At 36.5% G+C, this 27,500-nt stretch overlaps 3 protein-coding genes across 14 annotated transcripts in view; 1 reads left to right on the forward strand and 2 right to left on the reverse strand.

The window, feature by feature from the left end:
• Positions 1-866: 866 nt before the first annotated feature.
• On the reverse strand, positions 867-4,631 carry Prosalpha5 (proteasome alpha5 subunit). Of its 2 annotated transcripts, none has more exons than XM_027363021.2 (6): positions 4,580-4,631; positions 2,846-2,914; positions 2,365-2,518; positions 2,063-2,238; positions 1,787-1,948; positions 867-1,525 (listed from the first exon to the last, which is right to left on the reverse strand). In XM_027363021.2, the coding sequence occupies exons 2-6, from the start codon at positions 2,912-2,914 to the stop codon at positions 1,361-1,363; spliced, it is 726 nt and encodes a 241-aa protein (XP_027218822.1). In that variant the 5' UTR covers positions 4,580-4,631; the 3' UTR covers positions 867-1,360. The 2 variants fall into 2 exon arrangements, with proteins under 2 accessions (XP_027218822.1, XP_027218820.1); XM_027363019.2 differs by having other exon boundaries at positions 4,534-4,631.
• A 309-nt stretch (positions 4,632-4,940) lies between these two features.
• Positions 4,941-16,701, forward strand: LOC113811303 (ATP-dependent DNA helicase DDX11). Of its 2 annotated transcripts, none has more exons than XM_027363018.2 (21): positions 4,941-4,980; positions 6,430-6,586; positions 6,909-6,974; positions 7,297-7,485; positions 7,766-7,865; positions 8,150-8,274; positions 8,495-8,661; positions 8,914-9,049; positions 9,598-9,699; positions 10,247-10,399; positions 10,594-10,723; positions 11,007-11,182; positions 12,088-12,211; positions 12,426-12,675; positions 12,927-13,137; positions 13,311-13,460; positions 13,615-13,738; positions 14,917-15,047; positions 15,396-15,493; positions 16,208-16,343; positions 16,484-16,701. In XM_027363018.2, the coding sequence occupies exons 1-21, from the start codon at positions 4,967-4,969 to the stop codon at positions 16,514-16,516; spliced, it is 2,772 nt and encodes a 923-aa protein (XP_027218819.2). In that variant the 5' UTR covers positions 4,941-4,966; the 3' UTR covers positions 16,517-16,701. The 2 variants fall into 2 exon arrangements, with proteins under 2 accessions (XP_027218819.2, XP_069990422.1); XM_070134321.1 differs by lacking the exon at positions 4,941-4,980 and adding an exon at positions 5,063-5,084.
• A 771-nt stretch (positions 16,702-17,472) lies between these two features.
• Positions 17,473-27,500, reverse strand: part of LOC113811301 (DENN domain-containing protein 1A) — a 34,706-nt gene continuing 24,678 nt past the window's right edge. For 3 of the 10 annotated variants that reach the window (XM_070134317.1, XM_070134315.1, XM_070134316.1), the window contains 3 exons: positions 23,592-24,779; positions 22,789-22,945; positions 17,473-20,329 (listed from right to left, as the gene is read on the reverse strand). In XM_070134317.1, the coding sequence (XP_069990418.1) occupies positions 19,671-20,329; positions 22,789-22,945; positions 23,592-24,779 (2,004 nt within the window). In that variant the 3' untranslated portion in view covers positions 17,473-19,670. Of the gene's footprint in view, positions 20,330-21,065; positions 21,123-22,788; positions 22,946-23,591; positions 24,780-27,072; positions 27,160-27,500 lie in introns of all 10 variants that reach the window. The other 7 variants (XM_027363012.2, XM_027363013.2, XM_027363015.2 and 4 more) reach the window with 4 other exon arrangements.

Genomic DNA, 27,500 nt, shown 5'->3' on the forward strand with positions numbered 1-27,500 from the left:
CATTGTAACTTTAGTAATAGTAGTAATGATTTAACGTAGATGTTTAGCAATGTTTTTTCACATTTCTGACTCCCAATGGATATAAACTACATACAACATTGCATTTTTGTAAATATTCAAATTCAAGAGCATGAATAATGGAAAAAAAACTGCTCATAAACCCTATAACCTCCAAGTTAATAGCTTAAACCCGTGGAAAATGAAAAGAAATGAAATGAACCAAAAACAACCCAATTCCTTCAGGCATGAGAACAGTGCAATAGGGAAGACTTGGGTTCTGTTAACTTAAAATTCTCTTTAAAATTGCTGCTCTGGAAACTGCTATATATGGTGAACTGGGAATGATCCTTTGTATACTAGATTTCCAATGCAGCTTGATGGAATTCATACAATACCAATTCTAGGATGAATTATATACTTTACTTTTGTTCCTGATGAAAATTCACTTCTTATCAGTTATTTGAACTAATTATGTTATTCGAAATTTGGACTTTTCTATCAATTCGTACTTGCAAATAATTTACATGTACTTTACTAAATAGACCAATTCTAATTACACTTAACTGAAAACTAATCAAAATACTCAAAAACCAAGAAAAACAAACAAACTTATAATTCAACTGTTACTTAAAAAACTAAAACCTCCATAATATTCTAGGCCTTTTCCATTCTTATGAAAATACATTTTCAAGTTGTATAATTGCTTCTCATTATCAGCCGAAGTCACAACAATTTTCAATTATTCTCATTTCCAAATGGTGCAATCCTCCAGACGTTTCTTCAGGGAGAAACGTGAGTCCCAATCCATTCCCTTTCTTCTCATTTTACTTTTATACACAATATTCGTAGCTTGAAATAAAGAAGTATCGATTTGTTATATTTATTTAGAAAAACTCTGCAGTACATTTTATTATCTTGACGCCTGTAACCATCTCCACCGATGACTTTATGCACAAAGCTTTAATCCTTTTTGCTTCAGAGCATTTCTGTTTAACATTACTCTCTTAAATTCAAAATAAACTAAAGAATTCATAAATAGATCCAAACTTATTTCTCTCCAGGAATGTTTTAGACAAAACGCTAAAACCTTTCAATGTTGACCATGATACACTTGAGAACTGAGCTCCCATGATTTACAAGCATACAATACAGTGCAAGAGCAGAGAATGGCCGTGAGAGCTTCTCTCGCTATAAATAACTGAATTCACTTCTGTTTCTCCTTAGCATGCGAAAGATCCAAGACACACCACAAAATCCATCCTGTCCCATCTTCTGAAAACATGTGGAAAAATGGCAAAAATCTTGGGGAGTTTCTTCAAAGTCGCCTCTAAAAATGATTACAAGGGTTTTATCAAACAAATTAAAGGTCCGCAATAACAGTCTCCACTTCGTTCTGGGGGTAGCGGTGGAATCCCTTCTCTGGGGTGACTGCTGCGACCTCCACATTTGTGCCGCTGACCTTCTCCTCCATGACCTGCTTCAACACAGTCAGGGCAACCTTTAAGGCCTCCTGTAGAGTCATTGACTGAAAAGATTGAGAGGAAAAACAAACTGAGGTTAGAAAACAATGACAAATTTCCAGATGTTCCTATACTAATAGAAACTTCCCATGATAATGATAAAGTGAACTCCTCTAACATAGTATATCACCAGTAACTATGTAATGCCTTGGGACAAAACTACAAAACCCACTTTAGTTATATACAATAAAACAATACATCTAAATTAGTGATTGAAGTAATTTTTAGATATGAATAACATCTCAGTGGCAAAAAATAGCAGTTACCTTGTGGTAGGATTCTTGGAGGGACTGCTGTGCACCCTCAGAGCCAGAGCCTATGGCCTTTGCACCGAACTCTAGGAAGGTGCCAGAGGGGTCCATGTGATACAGATGTGAGCCTGTCTTATCAATACCAGCAAATAACATAGCCACACCAAATGGACGACTCTGTGGAAATATAAAAAGAAATTTGGGAATGTGTTATCAATGCTATTTGCATTAACACCAAAAAGAAGGCAGTGAATTAATAAATACATAACCATTAAAATTCAAAATCATTACCATTGCTGGACCATCATCATCAGAATCACCAAAGCGAATGGCAAGGTTCGACACTGCTTGAGCAACTGATTCCACCTTCATGTCTTCGTTATAAACAAACCAGTGGTTAGCACACTCCACACGGGCATGGTCCACTAAGGTACGAGAATCTGCTACCAGACCAGAAACTGCACAGCCTGTAAAATATAGTATCCAGTTAAAATACTGCTCATTATCTGCATATAATGCAAAATTAAATGACACATTCACAAAAACTTGCACACTTTGTTTCATACAAGAATCTTAAAACAACTTTATCTTACCGATGTGTTTGTCAATTTCCACAATCTTTTCAATGGTGCTGGGAATCATGAGGGGAGATGTGATCCTCTTTTCCACAGCTAAAACAACACCTTCGCTTGTCTGGATTCCAATGGCTGTTGAGCCCAACTTGATAGCCTCAATGGCATATTCCACCTGTGGGAAGAAACAGCAAGAGATTCAGTACTTAGAAAGTTTAATAAGTAAATGAATATAAAGTAAACCAAATAAATATGGTAACCAGCATATGCATGCGTCAAATCATGAAAGAATCAATCAATGTTTAAAGAAAAAAGTTCTATTCTACATCAAGAAAATCAATCTTTATAAAAACAAGGATATAAATTATTAAATTCAAAGAAATATATTTGCTAAAAATAATAATGAAATATATCTCAATAAGATCTTAACCATATTCATTAGAAAGAACAGCACAAATTTATTCTATAATTGAAAGTAATACGACACCAATTCAGTAATTACCTGGAACAAACGTCCCTCTGGAGAGAAAGTGTTGACACCACGGTCATATTCACTACGTGTTAAAAACATCTGAAAAGAGGCATTACCATTAGCTAAGACTTCATGGAGAATAATAACTAATAAGTCAGTATAAATCCAGATACTTTAATTCTGTTCCACAAGAAAACTGTACGTTCCCCATGCAGACTCCTGTGCAATCATGAGAACAACCCTAAAAAGAAGTGTATTGGCTGTGGTTTCAATTTAGCTAGACTTCAAATTACAGCCCATCCAACAAAAATCAAAGCAAGTATCATGCGCATTTGGCTATAACACAATCAAGAAAAAAATTAGGTTTTTGAAATCCACTATGGGTGTCAATACAAGATGAGGCATTGCAGCCCAATGACAGATTTACTAAAAACAAATGAAGAGTACTTTATATATTTCCCAAATTCTACTGTTCCTTTTCATACATTCTGATAAGGTCTGCTTCACAAGAAATGGTAATGATAAAACTTCTGTTCAAATTGCTTACTAGGCAGCTACACATAATTAATCAACAGGTCGACCCATACTAAAACACATTCTATCTGTATATCATCCAGTATGGAAATTACTGCACTTTTCAACAAGATCTCGGCTGTGTAAAAAAAAGAATAGAAGAAGAAGAAGAAAAAAATATGAAGTGTGCAGTGTGCACTTCAAGAGTGCACATCCTGAAACTTTTCAGATAACAAAATGCTTGAAAGTCCTTTAAACTATTAGAAAATTCCTCATTCCATATTGATGTTACATGAATATTTTGATCGTTGACTACCGCACTTCACACAGGTGTGCAAAAAGGAACTCAAACAAAAATCTTGGGTGCGCATCTGACGTACTTTCCACACTGTTATATCATTAAAGATTACAATAATACCCATATATAAATACATCAATATACTTGATATTCTGGTTTCCAATAAGAATTAAGAGACATCCATCATGTATATCTGTCAAGAGATGAGTTTGGACTTCAATACCCAAGGTATTTTGGTATGTACCCCTTCAAATGGATATTCTCCTTCGCCAGTTGAAGGATACCACATATGGTATATATATTCTTTTAATGCCTTCCTTCTTCTTAATTCCTGACAGAATTGACAGAAGAAAAGTGTCTCTGAATGTATGGTTTACTGTGTTACTATAATGGCAGGCTGACAGCAAGGCCTGGCCAACAGAACAAAGGTTTACCAGAAAATTCACAATTTCCCCGAATTACAATACCAGAACATCCAAAGCGTCTCACATAATAGGAATTTATCCTTTTATAGAGAAATCAGAGCGAATATATACAAATAAAACGCAAAATAAACACCATCAATGACTTTTCAAAATTACATGACATGACACTTTGACGTAAATTCTTCTACTTCCCTCTCATTTCTCTTTCAATAATTCGCCATTCCTTGGTACTGACAGTATCTAGAATTGTAAATGAAACAATAAATCCACGCTATCCTCTCCCAAAACACAACAAAATCTCCCAAAATTAACAAAAATGCAAATCAAACTATCCAAGCTTTACCCTCTCCCCTCAAAAAAACACATACTCATTTCACTCTTCATAACACACAAACCAAATAACTAATCCTTCTCGTTCTACCTTCCCACGAATCTCCACAACCCCAGCAATCTACAGCGGGCCTAATAATGCCCCAAATTACCGTAAGAGGAGAGAAAATTCAGCTCAAAGACAGGAGGGACTCGAACCTTGACTCAATGACTTGTGTTTTGGCCGGTGTGTTTACCTCGAGAATTTCCGTCGGATTTTGGTAGATTTAAAGAAAGTTAAATTCAATTTAAGATCATTTTTAGTTATTTTTTGTTTTGTTTTATAAAATTCTAGTAACTACGGGGTTTATTTTGTGTATTTGATTGAGGTAAAAATCTGCCAAAATCTTTTTTGTGAGATGAATTGACGCATGACAAAAAAAATATTTCATTCATATAATTCAATTCGCAAATAATCAAACCAACAAACCAACCTTTAAAAACAAGAAATTCAATCAGATCAATACACCAAAGAAGCATGAGTCTGAAAAACGGAATAAATGTTGGTCAAAATAACTAAAGGAAGCCGAGTGTTGACACCCGAAGATGGCGCGAAACACGTAAGATTTATTCGATTATTTTTATCTTTTTTCTCCTTTATATCGCGTCGTTTGTCATCTTATTAAGTCCTCGTTGACCTCATGTGATTCTTCCCACGTGTAGTGTTAGTGAAATTGCTTATTATTCTATATTTTTCCATCTGAGGTGAATTTTTTATGTGCAGATTTATTTTGTATAAAAGTATTACTTTTTAAAATCGTATTTAGAAATTAATTTTATTTATTTATTTAGATTTATTTATTTATTTATTCAGATTTAGCTTCAGGGACATTTTCTCTCTTCATTTGAAAAGAATAATCAAGTATTTAAATCTCAAGCTTCGTAGATATATCCTTAGTTATTATTATTTACAATATTGGACAAGTGAAAGGAAGAAATAGGTAATTGTTTGGAATGCGTCCGCCTAATTGGGATGGTGTCGTCGTTAATTTTATGTTAATTTTAAGTTAATTTGATGTTAATTTCGGTGTCGTTCGATTCCTCTCTCGCCGTCTTGTTTCCAAATGTGCAGAAATTATTGCGCGGAAACCCCCCGAACCCCGACGCTCTTGACCCGGCGGCAGGGGAGGGCATGAAGGGTTACCAGGGAAATGCTGAGAAAAATGTAGATGATACACCCAGAATCAGTCGTTATATTGTTTAATAAAGGGGGGCTATAGACACTGCTGCTGCCTGAGAAAAGAAAGAATCCTCCGCGTATTCACGGCAGGAGAGAGCCTCGGGCAGAGTTGGCAAGGCCGCTCCTGCGTGGCGGTTGTACGCTCTCTCCTGCCGTGTGTGTTGGGGGATTTTTTGCTTTCCTGGGCGGGGGTTAGGGGAAGGCAGCCCCCGTGGGAGGGTCGCTGTCTCAGGTTGCCGTTGAGATGGCAACGCATGGAGTGAGTGAGTGAGTCAGTCAGTCAGTCAGTCAGTCAGTCAGTCAGTCAGTCAGTCAGTCAGTCAGTCAGTCAGTCAGTCAGTCAGTCAGTCAGTCAGTCAGTCAGTCAGTCAGTCAGTCAGTCAGTCAGTCAGTCAGTCAGTCAGTCAGTCAGTCAGTCAGTCAGTCAGTCAGTCAGTCAGTCAGTCAGTCAGTCAGTCAGTCAGTCAGTCAGTCAGTCAGTCAGTCCGTCAGTCCGTCAGTCCGTCAGTCCGTCAGTCCGTCAGTCCGTCAGTCCGTCAGTCCGTCAGTCCGTCAGTCCGTCAGTCCGTCAGTCCGTCAGTCCGTCAGTCCGTCCGTCCGTCCGTCCGTCCGTCCGTCCGTCAGTCCGTCAGTCCGTCCGTCCGTCCTAGTCAACCATACATATATTTGTGTTCTGATGATATCAATAAGTGAAAGAATAGTCTTACTTACATTTAAGGACAGAATCATATACATGATTAGATAGATCAAGAATTAGATAGATAGATAGATATGAATACATATGAATACACCCAATATCTGATTTTTTTTTTTCTTTTTTACCCAAAAGCGACACTCCCGATAACCCCAAAGTGGAGGGGCTGGGTCCCCCTGCGGACTTCCCCTTCCCTTTCCCGGCCTACGACATCCAGAAGGACTTCATGAGGAACCTGTTTCAGTCACTGGAGGGGGAGAAGCTGGGGATCTTCGAGAGCCCCACAGGAACGGTGGGTAATCTGCGGAAATGACTTGCGTGATGTTATGACTTTTGTGGATGTTATTGTGTCTGTTTATAATGTCATCATTTTTATTATCATCATTATTTCCGTAATCATCAATATTATTGTTATAACAGATATGAATATCATCATCGTCCTTGTTATCATTATCAGCATTAGAACTTGTTTATTGGCACATAATCCTCATCCGTTATTCAGTCATGTATCTCGGATAATAGATAAGAATTCCGATATCTATAAGAGGAGAATATGAATTTTTATGCAGCATATGAATTAATTTTATGAACTCAAGATCTCCTTTTCCTTTCAGGGAAAATCTCTGAGTCTTATTTGTGGTGCTTTGACTTGGCTCAGGGACCACAACACCCATTATAAGGTGGGGCAGATGTTTTCTTAGATATATACCTTATATACGTATAATATTTATTTTAGAGAGAAGATATACATGTTTGACAGAGTGTAAATACCTATCTTTATTATGCATAACTGCCAAATATGAATTCATAATCACTCTGTGGCAATAATTATTTGTGAATCTCTTGTGTAGGGATTCAACCAACCTCAAGTCAAAATATGTGGTAGGGATGCTTGGTGAAATATTGATCCTATGTTCATACATAATTTTGGTAACTGAATTAGAAAATTAACACATCCCTATACTATAAATTTGTATTCATTTCCTGCCTTGGGTTGGACAGGCAGAGCTACAGAGGAAGATAGAGGAGGGCTCAGCCGCTGTTGACGACAACGACCCAGATTGGTTCTCAGCCGCAACCAAAAGAATCGAGGAACAGGGCGAGGTTAGGAAGTATCGAGAAGAGTTATTGGCTCTGCAGAAGCAAGAGGAAAGGGTTAAGGCCCTCAAAGAACGGCGCCAAGTGATCAAGGTTTGGAGCATTTGTGGGCCGGCCTACTTTTTAGATTTGTCGCAAAGACTGAGACGAGAACTGACAACAGAGAAACATAATGTCCAGTATTTTGATGATTGATTTTACAACTGGAATCTAGAAATATATTAATCACCTATTTAACTCTGTAGATTTCATTAGCTTCTTGGCTGTATGGTCAAGCACCTCAAATATGCTTAAGAACTAAATTTTTAGTTGATGGTTTTGTATTCTCAAGATATTTGCTGCATTTTTTCTTATTGTCGAAACTTCCTAACAGAGATCCAGAATAAAAAAGATAGACGATGACTTTGATGAACTCTTCAGAGACTTGCATCAAGTGAGCGAAGAAGTGCGGCGCGAGCTTAGTGCCATTGGAGGTGAGTGTGTACTCTTTCTAGGATGTTTCTTCTCTTTGTTAAATGTCCACTAGGGAATACTATTAGGCAACTTAATTGAATATTAAGATAAATGAGTGATAAAAGATATGAGGTCAATACACAATGTTTCCATATGGAAACCAAAAGAGTTCTCAAATGTTTTTTTTTTTTTTTTTGTTCTTTCTTCTTTCCTAACATTATTAAAGATTTCTCTGTTGCTAGGGAACAGTGAAGTAAGTGAATGAGATGTGAATATACGAAGATATTCTGTCCATCATCAACAGGAGTGGAACCCATGTCAGCTGAGGAGAGTGAGTGGCTGCTCGATGATTATCACAGCGATGATGAGGGGGAAAGTAAATACAGTAAAGATAAGGAAGAGGAGGAAGAAGAAAAGGGTTGTTTAAAGGTAAAGTGCTTTGAGAGTTGTGTGATGTTTTGTAGTTGATTGTGGGATGAAAGGCTGAAATTCTGATTGTTCTTTGTCTTCCCTGGCATAGTCATATCATAGAAAAAATTTTCGTTGTTCATATTTCCCTTATTTATTTTCCTTGTGTTTGTATGTACGTATAATTTTCATTTTTATCTATTTGTTTTTTTGATAGTTTTTTTTTTTTCTTTTTCTTTAGATATACTTTTGTAGTCGCACACACTCTCAACTGTCGCAGTTTGTACGTGAGGTTCAAAAGACTGTGTTTGGGGAAGATACACGTGTTGTCTCCCTGGCATCAAGGCAGAATTTGTGCATTAATGAGGCTGTCAGCAAACTCCATAATATGTCTCTTATTAATGACAGGTAGTGTTGTTTCACGTCGTTCTTTTTTTGTGTGTGTGTTTTCCCCTTTTTTTATTATTATTATTATTTTATCCCAGCCCTACAAAATTTACTTTGCTAAAACATGTTTTATCTCTTCATTCATAGTATTAATCAAAAGAATGCCTAAGTAGATCACAGAGAGTTTTGTATTTCCCTAAGACTTGACAATATGACTTGGCCAAATTTTAATATTTCCAAGCTTTCATATGACCAGACTTTCTTCTCCTTCAGGTGTCTAGAACTACAGAAAGGCAAGAAAGGTCAGGCCACAAAATGCGAAAGTGATGGTTCAGTCAGCAAAAAGAAAAAGTCTTCTGCTGGATGTCCCTATTACAAGCAGACAGCCGTTGATGGTCTTGCTGATCAGGTGAGCGGTTTATGATCTCTTGGTAAAGTAAGGCAAGTGAAAAGAAGAAGCCAAATTTGATTGTTTTGTTGGCACTTTAAATTCAAGTCTAAGTGTTAAGAGATCTATGCAGACCTATACTCTGTAACTAGGAGTTGATATTACACTGAGTGAAAAGAAATTACTTGATAGTGGACTTATTATTTTGCTTCAGTATGTTGTGATTCAGTAACAAGCATCTGCGTAGAGAACTATATATAAAATATGCAATTGCATCCTCTGCTTATGCTTTGAAATCATTTATATTTTCCCTTGAACTATATAGTAGGATTTGATGCGCATAGTTTTTTTCCTTGTAACGTGTAGAAATTTTTCCCTTTCTCCCTCCAAAAATTATTAGTATCCTGATTTAAAGATGAATGAAAGAGAGAGAGTGACAGAACAAAAAAAATGTTTCCAGGTTATTATTATATATTATTATTATTTTTTTTTTTTTATTATTATTATGATTATTATTATTATTATTATTATTATTATTATTATTATATTATTATTATTTTCTCCCTCAGCTCTTACTCGAGGTACAAGACATAGAGCAGATGGTGGGACTAGGACGCAAGACAAAGGGATGCCCATATTATGCTTCCAGATATGCTGTCAAAGATGCCCAGGTAAGAAATGCAAGTCAGAATCAACCTCACTAGTCTGGCATATCTGGAACCAGGCATGTGATAGAGTAGTGGATTTCCTATATAATGAAGCCCCTTAGAATAAAAGGTAAATTAAAGTATATGCTAAGCCACTTTACGGATAACTTTAATGTAAATTCATACTGCAGCAGCTGTGTGTCGGGTGTGGTAGACATAAACAGCTGCATATACAGTGGTCATTGAAATTGAGTACAGCCCAATTTAGTTTATGTCAGAGCAGTAAGGTTGAATGTACATTATGGTATCTGTCTGATGGAATGATGATAGGCAGGATATTTCATAATAACGGGAAGTTTTAAATGCATATGTTAATTTTTTTAATGGAAAGCTAATTCTATTTCCAGTTCATCTACTTCTAACTTTGAATATTGGTTTCCATTCATTTTCATTCCTTATGTTGAGAAGGGTCAGCATGGTCTTCCCAAAACATTATTTTCCTACTCGATATGTATTTTTCAGTAAAGAATAAATAAGTAGATGAATATACTCAAAACTGGATTTCCCATAGCTTGTTGTTCTGCCATACAACACTCTCCTGCACAAGGGTACACGAGAAGCCTGCCAAATACGCTTAAAGGGTAACATCGTTATTGTAGATGAAGCTCATAACCTTCTGGAAACCATCGCCAACATCCACTCAGTTTACATCAGTCATGGACAGGTATGAATTTATTTTGGTTGTAAATTCTTTAATGTTTCTCTTCATTCAGCTTTTATGTTTTCCTGATTTGAATAATGTGTAGATAAGTGTCCTTTCCTATGACAGATTTTATTGAAGAAATCAATAACATTTACTCTGTGAAAGGGAAAGAAAAAATCTCAGACACTTTTTATGTTTGAAATGTACTTTTTCAGTTATCTGGAGCTCGTGCACAGCTGAGCCAGTATTTGGTACGTTACAGCAAAAGGCTTTCTCCAAAGAACTTGTTGTATATCAAGCAGATTCATTTCTTCATTAATGCTCTAATGAAACTTCTTAGTGGAGGTAATATAATACAGAGTATTTCCATTGTACTTTCTGCCATAGATGAAATTATGAAAATATGAAGTTAGACATACCTATTTATTTTTCTTTTTGTATGTAGATACAAGGGAAACATTTTCATTTAAATCAGTATATGCAGTAGTTTGTAAAGCTGGTTGGTGGGATCCATATGTGTCAGGTTTTAGATGTGGTTTATATTTAAGTATGTGAAATGAGAATATTTGTATTAGCTTTTTGCTTTAGAATTTATCTAATATGTTATCATGCATTATCTTATTGGCAGGTACACAAAGCATTGGTGCCATGAGCAACAACAGCAACAAAGGGCCAAGTGCTGATAGCCAAAGCTCCAGTTCTCGTATGCTAACGGTGCCTCTCTTCTTGGCTGAAACTCTCACAGACAATTTGAACATCTTCAAACTTATCCAATACATCGAACAGAGCAAGATTGCCCACAAGGTAGGAAGAAGACGATGGAAGTAATCTTTGTGGTAGAATGTAAAGCGAGGATGAGGTTTATACACAAACTCTCTTAATGAATACCATATAGTAGCTTGATTTTATGTATTTTATTTATTTACTTGTTTACTTAGGGGGTATGAGGACAAAGAATGAACCAGAGAGGGGGAAGTGTACCTCTCTACAGTCTCCCATCTCTGGTGGAGGGGTATAGGGTGTAGTAAAGGAATAGGGGGATATGGAGAACAGGGGAAGGACCACAGAGGGGGAAACTTTGATGTAGAATCTGCCAATGATAGTTCCTCATTATGGGTATGGGGGCATATCTAGCAGATGCACAGGATTGGTGGAAATAGGGATGGTGGATAGAGCTGCATAATCTCTTGGGCAATATACGGAGTCTGAAAATAGATCCAGTACAGAATACGGGATCATTCAGCAACAACTAAAATCAAATGGAATTATGACTTAGTGTCACCGTATGTTCCACTGGCACTTTATGACACCGCCATCAGTGTCAAATATATAAAATTGGTTAATCAAACCTTTCTCAATATTTGTCACAATGTGTGCTTTACACATGGGTAAGGATATGGGAATAAGATAACCTTTATGTTTAATAAAGAATTATTTTAGTATTAGTGTAGAGTAACATTTGTTTGGGAACGAATAGGATGAGTGGATGCTGAGGATACCATATGTAAAAAATAAACTTAGATGATAGATACACGCTAGATAATAATTGATTATAAAGACACATGGACAAGTTTGGTCATATTCAGACACAAAACCAAGAGTGCATAGATTGATAGTTTAAGAATCTATTCATTTGTTTAACTATCTTTACAGGTTTTGAAAGCTATATGATTATATGAAGTATACACTGACATGTGTTTATTTTACAGCTGCACTCATTTAGCCAGAAGTTTGAAGGGTCTGTAAAAGTTCACCAAGTGCAAAAGCAGTCTTCATCGACATCATCCTTTCTTGCTAAAATGGCCAGTCAGAAAAATAATAACAGTCCTAAAGGTATTATATATAGTCATCCTGCTTTCTGTTTAATATTTTGCTTTGTTTTCTTCTCTTCACTTTGCTCCTTTTGTGATGTTCTCTTTACATTCTGGCATCATAGCTTCAGAATAGCGATGTAAGCCTTAAATTCTGTCATATATTTCAAAACATATAACATGATATTGAGCTGAATACTGTTTACTTGCTCCTTAAACTAATTTTTTTTTTTTAGAGAACCAGCAGCCGAAAACACCTGAGACTCCCAAGACAGAAAAGCCAGTGAAGCAAGAGGAAGAGGAGGAGGAGGAGGTGGTAATGGGGTCACCGCTCATGCAGATCACGGAATTCCTGAGAGCTCTCCTCCAGGCGAGTGAGGATGGGCGCATCATTGTGACTGTAGGATCGACTGCCCGAAAGTCGTCCCTGAAGTATCTCCTCCTTAATCCTGCATCACACTTCCATGATATTGTTAAGGAATGCAGGTGTGTTGTATGTTGCTTGCTATTAGTCTGAAGGCTTACATTTGGTAAGTGGATGACTGTTTTGCAAAGGTAGCTATCTAGTATAGTATTTTTCATAGTTTTCACATTTTTCCAAGTATGTATCTAGTTCTTTTACATCTGTTACAGTAAACAAGTAAATAGATAGTAAAGTATTACTTGCTTGTAGATGTTGCTTGAAAGTAATCACACAAAGACACTTGAAGGTGATTCACAGAAACATCTGCCACCAGGTCAGTGATTGTGGCTGGAGGAACGATGCGACCTGTGAGTGAGTTCCGTAACCAGCTCTTCCTCTCAGCTGGAGCCACTCCTGAGAGGATCCATGAATTTTCTTGTGGTCACGTTGTCCCAGGAGAACAAATCATGCCCATAGCTCTGAACGAGGGGCCCACAAATGTCACCTTAGACTTTACCTACCAACACAGAAAAGACCCTAAAATTGTTAGTATCTTTGCGATGAATAATTGAAGCTATCCCTGTTGTAGATATTCTTTTAGAGCATATCATTTTATGCACTAGTAGGGTTTGTATATATTTACTAGAAAAAAAATTACATAATACCTCTATTATAATTTGCACATTTAGTATACTTTCCTGTTTATCACTTTTTGTAGTTAGACGAACTGGGACGTGTTCTTGCTAATATCTGCAATGTTGTACCTGGTGGTCTAGTGTGCTTCCTGCCATCATATGAGTATGAACAGTACATTTACAACCATTTTACCTCAACTGGGATTATAAGCAGATTATCTGCTAAGAAAAAGGTACAGTAATTATTTTGAAGTAGGATTTTTGGTATATATTTATGAATATCAGTTATTTTGTATTATAAATTGAAATTCAGATATATCCACTTAGAGAAAGTAGAAAAATACACCTGAAACATTTATTTCATTCATATATCACATATGTTTGCAGATCTTCAGAGAGCCAAAAAAGTCAAGCCAGCTTGACACCGTTTTAAATGAATATGCGAAAACAGTTCGGTTATCAATCACAAACACTACAGGAATAACAGGCTCACTCCTTTTCAGCGTTGTGGGTCAGTTGACTTTTCCTTTCTAGTTGTTATTATATATTTCATGATTATATATATTTTTTTATGTATTTATTTTGTATTCTTGTATTTAATTTTGTTCTGTTTCTTCTCTTCATTCCTTTGGAACAGTATACTGAACAACCAAACAGTGTTACTTACAAACCCAAAATTGCTTTAAGTGAATATAGCACCTTTATTTTTAAAAAAATTACTATTACCACGCTCCTAATTCTTTCCTTTTATGCTCACTTTACATTGACCCATTGATACTGGCTACATCCACTTGCCATTATAGTTTTATTTTGCTAAGTAATTTCAGGTACAAGTAAATGGCTCCACAAGTGCTTAGTCATTTGAGAGCCAGCTAGCTACTAGTCTTACATGACCTCACTTGTTTATCCCATTCATAGAATTTTGGGGGGATAAGTATGTGTTTTTGTTACTATGATGATCCTTATTAATTAACTCAGTGATTTCAGGAAAATGTGTTTACTGTGGTATTTTGTGAAATGTCTCTGCACATAGATGGCTCTGACAGTGCTTGGCCACAAAAGAGTCAATTACTAGACTTTGTGATCTCACCTGATTTCACATTTCCTTGAGTTTGTAGGGAAAAAAGCTTTTTATACTATTATTGGTACTTTTATTTTTATTACAGATATCATAATTACTATAGTGTTATTGACATTACTAACGGCAACATTAGATAGCAGTAAATATTTTTTAAATCAAGGAATAGGGTAAACAAGTGTGACTGGTAATACTCGTAATTGGCTCATTTGTGGCTTAGTACTTGTGGAGCCATCTATGTGTAAAAATAATTACTAACTCAAACACAGTTGGCATGGCATGAACTCACATGCTATCCCCAGAGGCATGGGGTTTATGTTGCTATTGCTATCACTATTATTTTATAATGTTAGTAACAGACATAATGGTTATAAAAAATCCCTGAACATTCAATACATGGTGTAAATGGGTGAGGCTATTTATGTACATAGCTATCTTTGTAAAAAAAAAGAAAAAAAAAAAAAAAAAAAAAAAAGTGGGGGAAAAAATCTTGACTCTTGAACGTGAACAATGAATGTATGTGTAAGCAATGCCAGAATCAGTGAGGTCATCTGAAAACTTGTATAGAAAAGATGCTGTATTATGAGAAGTGTCTTTTCTTTTGGTTGCAGGTGGAAAAATGAGTGAAGGTATCAACTTCAGCGACAATCTGGGGCGATGTGTTATCATGGTTGGCCTTCCTTATCCTAATACCCATTCACCTGAACTCAAGGAAAAGATGCAATACCTGAACAAGAATGTGGTTAGTCTTATCAATATTTTAAAAATTGTTTTCTGATTTTATTGACCTGTGTTTATCATTATTATTATTATTATTATAATTATAATTATTGTTGTTATTGTTATTTTCATTAGTTCTGCCAGTCTAAGATCTGATACTTTAGCATCTGACTTTATACTATATATGATTGTATCAGTGTTGCAGTATTCAGGAGCATCCATATTAAAAGTATGATTTGTCTGGAAATCCTTTTATTTAAGATTTCCTTGATTTGTAAGATTAGGTTTATTGTTTATTTTGTATGTGTGTATATGTCTGTATCAGAGATCAATTGACTCAAGAACTTACAAATCATTTTCTTGTAACCAGGCTCCAGGGCCAGATGGAAGACCAGCAGGTTCTGTCTTCTATGAAAACCTTTGCTTCAAAGCTGTGAATCAATCCATTGGCCGAGCCATCCGCCACAGGTGAGAGCAAATTTTTTTAATTTTCATTTTAAAAGGTGAGAGAGAATTACCAGGAGGTTCATGATTGTTTCTCTTATGTAAGAAGAATGATCAAATAGCTCTGGCATAAATGGCCAAGATAATTAAGGATAAACTATAGAGAATGAAGCTTTTAACCCAATAACACCGGGTGAAGAATTTGGCAAGTGGACATGATCCCTGGTTTATTGGTGCACATTGACAGTTTCCTGTTTGCACGTGGGTCTTTCGTTTGTTTGTGGATATCATTAGGCAACTAAAAGTTTGTATTTTGATATAATTTTTAAAAATATAAAGCTTTTGAAAGTTTACCATCACTGTAGGTGCTATTGCCTGTAAGTTTTACCATAGAAATGATGCCACTATTATCGTAAAAAACAAGCTACTATTATCGTAAAAAACAAGCTATGTCCAATGAGTTGACAGCATGGAAAGGGTTATGTTTGATGCTACCCACTATGTCCACAACAGCCATGACATGTACATATATGCCACCTGGCAAGAAGTGGTTAAGTATTCACAAGGAAAATCAGAAACTTACTGCCATTTGCTTTTGTCCAAAAAAAAAAAAACTAGCACTAAAATACAAGAATATCTGTACAATATTACATAAAATATTACACTACAATCAGTTATGACATTGTCATGTACCCCTCAATCTGAATAAATCATTAGCTATTAATTTTTGTTTTGAAGAAATGATTATGCTAGCATCCTGCTCTTGGACCATCGGTACAGTCGCCCCTCCTCAGTGCAGGCCTTACCAGAGTGGATATCAAAACATTTGAGAATGTGTCCAAAGTTCGGTCAGGCATTTGGTCTAGTTCGGAAGGTAGGATTAACGAATGTTTTTTTTATCTTGATAAAAAAGATGCAAACTTTATATATGAAACTGGATATGATACACTAATGTCATATATTAAAAAAAATGGTTATATTAAATTCTCACACTATAATTTACTTTTTCTCTAGTTCTTTGCAGATAAGAAAACAACAGCCACTTGAGCATAAAATATTTTGTAATAATAGTAATATATATTTTTGTATGAAATTCCATTGCAATAATGTCACAATCTATAGTGCCTTATGCAACTTTATGTATTTCTTTGCCCTTATAAGTTCTTGTATGTATATAAAGTAGAATAAATCCAAATTTCAAAGTATTTATTCTAAATAAACTAATCTTGATATCATATAGTATTAACTCTTTCCCTGCTGATTGAGGTAGTAGTACGGGGAGGTGGACAACAAGGATGCAGAATAGTACTAAGGGAGGAAGAGGTTCAAAATGAAGAAGACTGTGGAGGATGAGGAGATGGTGTGGAGGATGTTAGGAGAGAGAGAAAGGAATGTTTTTTTGAGAAGGTTGGGTAATAACCAATGTAGGTGCTTTTGAATCGATTGAACTGACAGGAATTGTCAAGGAGGGAGAAATAGTCTGGTTCAGAGTCATGATCAAAGGAGCCAGGAGTCAGGGAACTAGAAAAATTAATATCATTGGGGCTACTTGATAAAAGGACAAGCCTCAATGACTCCAACAAAAGTACAAGATCATTGTTGGTCATGGTAAACCTGGATTATGTCGGAAAGAGAAATGGTTCATCCCTCAGGGTGAATACCATGCCCATGGTTCCCTAAGGCTGTTCAAGATTGACCCAAACCAGTCATTTATTCTTTCAACACAGCTTTTACATCTTAGGAAGTAGACAGATGGGGTCTGAGAAGAGAAGGAAAATAAAAGCGGAGAGAAAAAGACCAATGGCTGAGGCCCAAGGTAGGGAAGGTCCTCAACATGGTGCCTCAGTCTCTATCTCCTACCGGCAATAACAAGCATAGGATTGGAAGGGAGACAGATTACACATATTTTTTAGTCAATAAATATATCTCAACAGCCTTAGCATTATAAAGGAATATCTTATCTTTCTTCAACTGCTAAATTTTGGCTAACAAAAACTACAGTGGATTTATTGATAAATATATTTATCATAGGAAAATAACAATGAGACACTAGTAATAGAGAGATGGTGCATATCAGCTTGACCATGGAAACACTGACACCATGAATATTTGTGTAGACATGACCAATGGGAATGGAATGAAAAATTACAATGAAGCCCTAAAATGAGTGGAAATTCCAGCCCATGCTGACTGCAAAATGATCTTCACCTAATTTATGCAGATTGAGAATTTCAGATGCAGCACTGGGTTACAGTCTTATGAACATTCTGCAGTCGCACATGGGCGTATATATTTTTATCTCTTTCGTCTACTACTTTTATTCCTACAGAAGCCTGGTATATTTACAATGGCATTTCAGGAGGCAACAGATGGTAACAAATATATTTTTAAACATTTCATATTCCTAATTAGCGTTTTATATCTTTTAAATATATAATTCAATAATAACAAGTGATTAGCAAAGTATTTTAAGAATTTACTTTCTCGACTACACAGACAGAGGTTTCTTCCTTGACACTACAAATAGGCTGTTTGGGATTTTTTTATCTTTGCGTTTTTAGGCTACACGACTAATATGCTGTAATGAGTTTAGCAAGACTAAAACTTCTATTTCATGATGGGACAGGAACAGACAAAAGAAAAAAAAATCCTACAGATAGTGGATCAGGTGGGTTTTGTTCTGTACTATAATATGTCTTGGGGATTTCTGCAGGAGACTACATGCTTGCTTTTGCCATTCACACATTAAAATTTCCTGTACATTCGTGACCTATTTAACAAGTACATAGTATAATTTTTTATTTTTTTAAATTTTTTTTTTTTCTCTTTTATAAAAAGGGCTTTACAATAATTATGAACACCTGTAAGATCATCTGACAGAATTGTAAAACAAAAAGAGAGAGAGAAAAACACTTTCTGTCCCAACTAAAATTGTGCGTGAATAAGCACCATGATCCCACGTATTGGGGTATTTTGTGTCTAGCGATTTTAAACTACAGATATTTGGCAGTAGGTCCATCAGTAGTGCACAGTTCTATAACATTTATATAGATTATGAATAAATATAAATTTTATATAACTACCCCAGCTGTAAAACTTTAAATATGCAACAAAAGTTATAAAGAATAATTGAATTTATTTCAAGCAAGAAAAGGTTTATGTGGCTATTTGGGGATTTTCATACTTCTAGAAAAGGAGTTTAATGCTGACAATGCACAAGTATTTTTTTTTTCATTTGAAGCAATATTTTCCACTAACAACTGCCTGCACTCCAAATAGATTCAATGTTGGTAAAATATATACACACATACACATATACACACACATACAAACACACAGACACATACACATATACATGCTTATAACCACATGTGTGAATACTTTCAAATATCTTGATATATAAATATAACTGCATAAAAAACACTAGCATTCAACATGGTTTTACCTCGTGTAAAACCATGCTGACTGCTTGCATTATACAAATCCCAAACAATTTTTCTTACTCTTTGGCTTATTAGTAAACCTAGTGAGAATAAACATTCTTACAAAGATATCAAGAACTTGTATTTTCTTAGTGTAGGTCTTCCTATAAAATAAACATGCATTCATTCTAAATACATACATATAGAAGTTGTGTGTGTGAGTGTATGTGTGTGTGTATATACATATGTACACAGATATGATTACATTTATGACTCTTGATGTATTAATATCACAAACTGTATGAAAAACACTTATATTTAATGTGGTCTTGCACACCTGCATTTGCTTGTGTTATTCAAATCCCAAACTATAAATACTTCCAGTTATTTCACTTAGTTTTTTTTTCCTTATTATTCTTTGGCTTATTTAAATTAAAGTTCATGATTAGTAAACCTAATGAGAATAAACATTCTTACAAAGATATGAAGAACTTGCATTTCCTTAAAGTATGTCTTCCTCTATATAATAAACATGCATTCCATCTATTAGATTCTCTTCTTAAAATACCAAACAAATTTAAACAAATTGTGCTAAAATATGATTGTAGTCGGTGAAGCAATTTTCTCAACTGCTCCTTTGTCTTCTAGCTTTCCCTCAAACCTGATATCACAACCACAAGTGAATGGGAGGATACTTTACTTGTTTACACTGAACATATTTCAATGCTAACTTGCTGTAAAGATTGAATTTATTTATTTACTTTCTTTCATGTTTTTGGTTAATCAAATGTTGCCCATTTATTTTCACTAGGCCCGTTAGTGTCATTTTTGCTCTCCCCTCTGGAGTCTGTTACTTTATTGTTATTCACTACTGTATTATTGTTGTTCCCAAGAGTCACACCTTTGGACTGGCTATTTACACTAAGTTTTTGGAAGTCCTTGGAAAAATCCCCCAATAAATCCCGCTGTGACAGTCTTGGAGGCCTCTGGGGCTGGGTGGAAGTGACTGCAGCCTTGTTAGGTTGAGCCAGAGGGGGTTCAAACTGCACATACTGGCCTGGTCTGGTTGCAGCAGCTGTCACTGGTTGGTTGTCTGAACTCCCTGACAACATGCTGGATGCAAATGCTGCTGCTGCACTGCCTCCCCTTGTGGAACTTGGGAGTGAGTTTGCGCTTGGTGGTTTGTGCTGATTGTACATAGGGTTCTGACAGCCAACTGGTGTACCCATGCTAGTCTGAAGGGAAGAGAATGGACGGTACTCTGGCCCCAACCCCTGATAGGAAGCAAGAGGGCGGTATTCTGAAGGGCGTTTAGGAGTGGCATTGGGCAATCCTGTTGTGTTGATAGCTGAGGAACGGGCAAGAGATGGATGTGCAGGGAGATGAGACATGCTGACACTGCCAACCCCAACTCCACCTTCACCTTGTACTGCCACTCCTGAAAACAATGGATTCTGTGCAAGTTAAATGAGCAGGTTTTCCAGAAGGAGATTAATACTACAAAAAGGGCCTTCTCCATTTTTTGCATGACACTTTGGGACTGCTGCTCTAAAAGCATGCTTGAAAAAGTGTTTTGTACCACCATGCTTGCTTGAGTGATGTAACCAAAAGTGCAAGTGTAGTTATGCATAGAGGTCTTGTGCATGTCCCCAGGTTACACACTGTACTGTGTAGGTAAGATGGTAACCTATACAATGTGCCTGTGAACAGATCACCTGAAGAGGGTGCCAGGGTGTTATCCCTAAACACTAAACTGAACTGACCTTAACTGTTCATCATGCTCTGTCAGTAATTATTCTATCTAACTGAATGAGAGAACATTGGCATATATGCAAGAGCTATGTTGTGTATGCATAAGTTGGTTTTGAGAAAACAGTGTGTTAGTAGCTGATATTCATCAATATTTACAAATTATAGGTAAACCTTAAAATGCTTCACTACAGTATTAAAATGTGGGCATGACTGCATAGATTATTGCATACATTAATAGCATAATAATTCATTTATAACAAAATCCTTTGACCATTTTTCCAGAAAAAGTTGAAAGTAAACTTGTTATATGCAATATGCTAGTGCATGGCAAGCAGAATACCAGCTTGAAGTTATACTATAGATATATACACTTTTTAGTTATCTAGATTACCATCTTACTTCTAAATGTATTATAAAATTACCCATCATGAAAAGTTCATCCAATTCACAGTATAGCTCTCGCTATTTGCAGGTTTTTCCTGCAACAAAAAATGCAAATACACTCTGTGAAAAAAATAAAATAAAATGTATATATATATAATTTTAATGTTTCTTACCAATAGGGTTGACTTATCCAATCTTTAACTAAAGCTGTAAATAAATTAAGATTTTAACTATAAGGTTATAAAAGAATTTATGCTGAGTGATAATAAAGTCAGTAACTACAAAATCATCAGTGGCTATCTTGTTTTCTTCATCTTTTTAATCCAACAATTTGCTATTGTATGATGCTACTCTACACATCTCCCAAGGAAGAATAATTCTCATTAACATCTTTATTTAAGCTGTACATTATGAGCTGAGAAGCTGTGTGTGTCTGGTACATTGGTCTTGGCAAATTTACCCCTTGATGCTGGGAAGGCAAAGTTCATACATGCCATGTCTACTGTGATTTTAGTTCATTAATTTTGCTTGCACAGAGATGACTCCACAAGAGTGGAGTTACCCTAAGGAGTCAAATACTAGTCCTACCTGATATCACCATTTTCCCTTTTCCCTGATTTTCATAAAGATTCTTATTTTCTTTCTGTCTGCTATTAGGATTGATAATAACCCTAATGTCAAAACTAATAATAAATGTAATAATATTAAGAGCATCAGAAAAAATTACTGTTTTCCAAAGAACCAAGGAATGAATATATTCGGTGTGCTTTCCAACAAATCAATAAATGAATATATAAGGTGAGGTCAGGTAGGCCTACTAATTGACTCCTTGGTGACAAAGCACTTGTGGAGCCATCTACGTGTAAACAAAATCCACAAAACAAAACGACAGTGGACAGTGCAATTACCCAGTGCCAATAGGTTAAGAATCAAAAGCCTTAAACAGAAGTCGAGTGTTCCTTTGTTTTTGTTTTTTCTTCCTTTTACTGTGTTATGAACAATTAATGCTACTTATGCAATTCAATTATACGCTCTAAAAAAACAAACAAAAGACATGTGCAATCAAACAACTTACTAAGTATCTAGGAATATATAATCTAATACTCCCTGCCGACACATACAAACTAGGACAACTTCAGAATAAATTCACTCATCTAGTCATTACTGTGATTGCTGTAGGACTAAACATTGTTTAACTGTAATAACAAATTGGCAATGTAATTTTTTCTTTTTTTTTTTTTTTCTTTTTAATAATTGCATAATTTCCACTTTACATCAAACTATTACTGCACCTGAACATTTATAAAAATAATTATACTCTTGATTCTTCTTTATATCACCATATTGGAACCTGCTAAATGAAGAAAAAAAGAAAGACAAAGACAGAGAGAGGAAGAGGAAGAGAGAGAAAGAGAGATGAAGGAGACACGAAAGCAGAGAAGAGGACACAGTGAGTTTAGATATAGATGTGTGGGCACCTGAGTAAGCATCCATGGGTGGCAATAAATACGTGTGTGATTTAACCATGACTCATGTATCATGCTTACAAAGACCAAATCATAACAGTTGTCACTTCATAAAAAAAAAAGTCAACTTGATTGAATTTTCATTTACTTTCAATATAAAACTCCTCGCGAACCCTCCTAAGAGACCCATTTCGCATAAGGAGTACCAAAAAACATTTCCAACACACATTTTCCAGCATCAAGAAACCTCTTTGAATACTTTATGTGACCTTCCGAGTCAAACCAATAGCCTCACCTGGAAGGCTTGAGGTAGATCTAGCAACGCCGGGCACGGGAGGGGGTGGCTGGCTGGGTCGGATGCTCGGCACAGGCCTTTGAGGGATGTCTTTGGAGAAGAGCGGGTCGAAAATCTCATCCTGTGGGGACTCCAGAAAGATGAGGTCTTGGCCGTCCTGGAAGGCAGCAATACATGCTAATAAACATGATGTTCGCAATTCTACTCGTGAGAAATTCACCTTTTTTTTCTACCATTCTATTGTTTTCCTGATCAATATTCAATCTGGTGTGAAAGTCATGCATTACTATATGTCAAAAAATGAGCAGCCATATGATATAGAATTTATATGAATATTTACTCTGAACATTAATAGATTCATTTTCCACATAACATATTTCTTGGACAAGCAATAATACTTTAAAAGCAAACCAAAGCAAACATACTGGAAAAAAAAAAAAATTAAATTAAACTTTTCCTTTAAAAATGCAGGATATTCACCCAAATGGACCTATAATTTTTTAAAGCATGCAACTAAAGCAGGCAATTATAAAAAAAAAGCATTCACTGGATTAAGCATAAAAATGTAATAAAAACACCAATACCAAAACCAAACAGAAAATGGTTTACAGAGTACAGTAAAAAAAAATATATATATATATATCGAAAACTATCAATCAAATCAGCTCAATAAAATAATGCAACTATTTACCCTAAAATGTCCTATGAATCTAGAAAAAAAAGAAAAAAAAAGTAAAGAAAAGAACAAATGGCAACACAAGATCCAAGAGGCCCAATTGGAAAATGATGGAAAAGTGTATTACCTCCTCACCAGACCCCTGATCAAAGCCAAGGTGGGGGCTAGGACTCCTTGTTCGACGGCCTAGGGATGGGGGAGGAGGGGGCAGGGGGCTGAAGGAACGCTGGAACGGGTCAGGGGACTTGGACTGACGGCTGGGTTCGGGTTGGGAAAGGGGGTTTGGGGACGGGTGGGAGGATGCCGGGGAATGGGAGCTCCGAGGGATGGGAGACGCGCTCCCTCCCTGGAGAGCAGATTCATTTAGCGGTGGAGAAAGACTGGTTAGCACGGCAGGAAGGCTCATGGTCATAATGTCCGTGGGGTGAGAGGCAGAGGAGAAAAAGAGAACATTCCCCGCATAGCCCGGTTGAGACGGGGAGGAATAAGTTACTTGGGGAATATTAACAGAGGAGCACAGGATGCTGTCGTCTGAATTTTCAATGGCCTCAAATTCAGCTACGAGAGATTTGTTATCTACAGATTTGGTAAGCTTGGAATAAAAATACCCAGGTGTCCCACCCTTAGAGGAGTACTTAGAAAGAGAGGCAGAGAAAGCTTGACTTGCACCATATCTAGGAAATCCAATGCTACAAGAGGAAGAGGAGGAATTAGAGCTCGGGGGTTCCAAAACTTCAGTGCTCTGCAACCCCTGAGGCAACCTCGAGGAAGGTGATGCATGCCCAGGGGGTACACACGTCCTAGCGGTGGAGGACAGAACAGAAGATGCAAGACAAGTGCCAGAGGAATCAGAAGTAAACTTTGTGTTGCTGGTTCTACAGGCAAAGGCAGGAGGACAATCATTGGCAGAGGAATCACAGAACTGCCTGCGCGTGCCTGACTTGCTACTGCTTCTGGGGGTAGTACAGTAGCCTTTACATACAGCAGAGACGCTGGAGACATCTTTAGAAGGGCGAGAGGGAGAACGTGGTGACAGCTGTATGTGTCCCCGCCTATTTGTATCCAAGACAGAAGAAGCAGCACCATCAACTCGGTTGGCTGTAGTGGTGAAGTCTCTATCATCGTGCAGAAGCTTAGGGGAGCGAAAGTATGAAGTGGAGCTGTCTACAACCTCGTCTTCATCCCCACCACCAACATTGTCATCGTCAAATGAGACAGGGAAACGGTATCCAAAAGATGCCATAATGGGAGGAGGAAGTTCAATGTCTAAGGAGAGGTCAATGAGAGGGAGAGAGGTGAGGCTGGCACTCAGTTGCTGTAAGAGACACACATTAAAAATCTCTTAGTTTCCCACACTCTAGCAGAACATCTTTAAACAATAAATTTCATTCATATTATATCAAGCATATGCTCATTTCATATCGCAGTCAATGGTCCCTGATTCTCACCACTTGCATAAATCAATCATCCACAAATAGTGCATATGCAAGATATATAATCCACACTCCTACCCTTCTGGCATGAATCATAAGTATTAATAATATTCGTGAGACATCCTCCTTCAGATATCCTACATATAACAATCATAAGTAATCAATTTCAATTATCACAAGCACTTCACAATCCTCTCAATATTGATCTACCATCCTCAAGTAGATATTATTGTACACCAAATCCTAACCAACATTAAAACATAAAACAGGAAACCCATATATGCATATGTGTGTGCATGTTTCATGTGTTATGTATGTGTGTGTGTGTGTGTGTACGTATATATGTGTTTTTGTGTGTGTTTACGTGTATATGTGTTTTTGTGTGTGGGAGGGGGTGTAGGTGAGTGGGAGGGTGTGTGTGTAGGTGGGTGCATGTGTGGGTGTCCACACACTTACATACATTATTCTTATTTCAACAAGAGGATGGCAGTAACTAAATCAAACTTACAGCTTAGAAGCAATCCTATCAACCATTTTATTAAAAGTTGAGAAGAAAATAAAATCTCTATGGAAATAGAGTAGGATTATCATATGGCATATAAACACATTTTAAAAAGAGAATGAAAAATCGACAAAATAATGTTCTATCCATATAAACTCAAAACACATATAATAATCAGAAATCTTACATTAAAACGAGTCTGTTTCTCTTTGTTTCTGCCATCGTAACTGATCTATTTGTCCCTTCAACAAATGGGCATGAGAACATAAACCAAAGTAATTAATTGGGTTTTCAGGTTTAGTCGCTCAAAGCAAGTCACTCTAAGATGAACACTTTACAACCATAAGACTGTGCAAATGCTTATGAGTGTTGATTGTGACTGTCAACTATACATGTGTGAGCATACACGCATCTATGCCTGAGTGTATCTGCATGTGTATCTATGAGTACGTGAGACTATGAGCCTGAGAACATGTAACGGCATGGACAGTAATCAAGCAACCTCTAGAATACCAGCAACAGATATGTCACAGAGTGGCCAGAATACTAAAGATAAACAATGATAAAAATATAAATAAATGGGATGGGATGGAATCCTGCAAGCATGGTTCAGTTATAGTGAGGATCACCAGCCTGCTAGACAAGTCCCGGGATTATGATAAAACAGCAGCTGAGGAACATTTGAAGCTTATGTTGGGAGAGGTATCAGCTCCCGGCAGTTCCTTCTGCCACTTTAACATACAAATATTAAGAAAAAAAAGAAAACAACTGAGATGGATAAAATGGCAGATAGACAGATCGATAGACAGATGGACAGGTAGAAAAATATTTTTAATTAAATAAATAGTAATGAATACATATATTAGTACATGTATGAGTGTGTGTATGAGTATGAGAGAGAGAGTGTGTGTGTGTGTGTGTGTGTGTGTGTGTGTGTGTGTGTGTGTGTGTGTGTGTGTGTGTGTGTGTGTGTGTGTGTGTGTGTGTGTGTGTGTGTGTGCACGAGTGTGTGCGTGCATGCATGTGTACATGTGTCTCTGTGCACGTATGCGTGTGTGTCTGCGCATATGTGTCTGCTCATATGTGTTTGTTCAAACGTGTGTCTGTTCATACGTGTGTCTGCTTATACGTGTGTCTGCTCATACATGTGTCTGCTCATACGCGTGTCTGCTCATACGTGTGTCTGCTCATACGTGTCTGTTCATATGTGTGTCTGTTTATATGTATGTCTATGTGTATGCATGTCTGTACCTATATGTGTATAAGCATGCGTGCATGCAGATCAATATGCTGCACCTGGCCAAATGACAAAATCATCATGAACACTTGATCCAAACAACAAATCGGATTCAAACATCTTTCCATCTTAGACACCCTGCGCTTCATCCCAGGCTCTTGCTTCTAGCCTTGATCTAGGAATAAGATCTGACTATTTCATGCCATCATCAGCAATCAACTGTCCATCTTTCTGTCCTACTCACTAACTTAAACTCTTTAATCTTTTATAGATAGAAAGATGCTACATGTATATACAAAATATAAAATCATCTTATGCATTTTTTTTCTTACTATAAAGTCTCACTGAGCATTATGCATCCATGGCTGTGCAAGCAAATATAGCTGCTGTACAATGCTTTTGCTCCAGCAATGCAGGCAACACAGGACAAACTCACCCCACGATACACATTGCCTTTGTGCATCCACGTTGCTGCATTTATATTAATGGCCAAAAAAGCTGGTATAGAGACTGATTTTTTCAGCTGAAATCATACAAAAACATCATGATGATCAAGCACACACAAAATCAATCAAAATCACAGTGAAGGAAATAGAGAAAGAGGTATAAAGAGAGAGAAAGAAGAAAGAGAAAAGGAAGAGAATCACTCCAAAATTAAAAACATGATGAGGTCAAACAACACTTCATCCTGACTGTCAAAGACCACATGCCTTGAAGCCATGGGCATACAAGACTCCAATTTCATATCAGTTTAGATTCCAGTTAAAAATGTGATGTCTGCTTCCTATTCATGTTCATCACTAAGGTCATATGATGTTTTTGGGACTTTACCATGTTTTTAGTTCTGTCCTTTTTGAAAACCCT

This window comes from Penaeus vannamei, chromosome 19, assembly GCF_042767895.1.
Source record: "Penaeus vannamei isolate JL-2024 chromosome 19, ASM4276789v1, whole genome shotgun sequence".
Classification (NCBI taxonomy): Eukaryota; Metazoa; Arthropoda; class Malacostraca; order Decapoda; family Penaeidae; genus Penaeus; species Penaeus vannamei.

Excerpts from the sequence above, each read along its gene's own strand:
- Prosalpha5 (XM_027363021.2), bottom strand. The coding sequence starts at position 2,914 with ATGTTTTTAACACGTAGTGAATATGACCGTGGTGTCAACACTTTCTCT. Across the intron at positions 2,239-2,364 it reads GGAAATTGACAAACACATCG|GCTGTGCAGTTTCTGGTCTG; the intron begins GTAAGATAAAGT and ends TATATTTTACAG. Across the intron at positions 1,949-2,062 it reads ATGATGATGGTCCAGCAATG|AGTCGTCCATTTGGTGTGGC; the intron begins GTAATGATTTTG and ends ATATTTCCACAG.
- LOC113811303 (XM_027363018.2), top strand. Across the intron at positions 7,866-8,149 it reads CGAGCTTAGTGCCATTGGAG|GAGTGGAACCCATGTCAGCT; the intron begins GTGAGTGTGTAC and ends CATCATCAACAG. Across the intron at positions 13,739-14,916 it reads ACTCCTTTTCAGCGTTGTGG|GTGGAAAAATGAGTGAAGGT; the intron begins GTCAGTTGACTT and ends TTTTGGTTGCAG.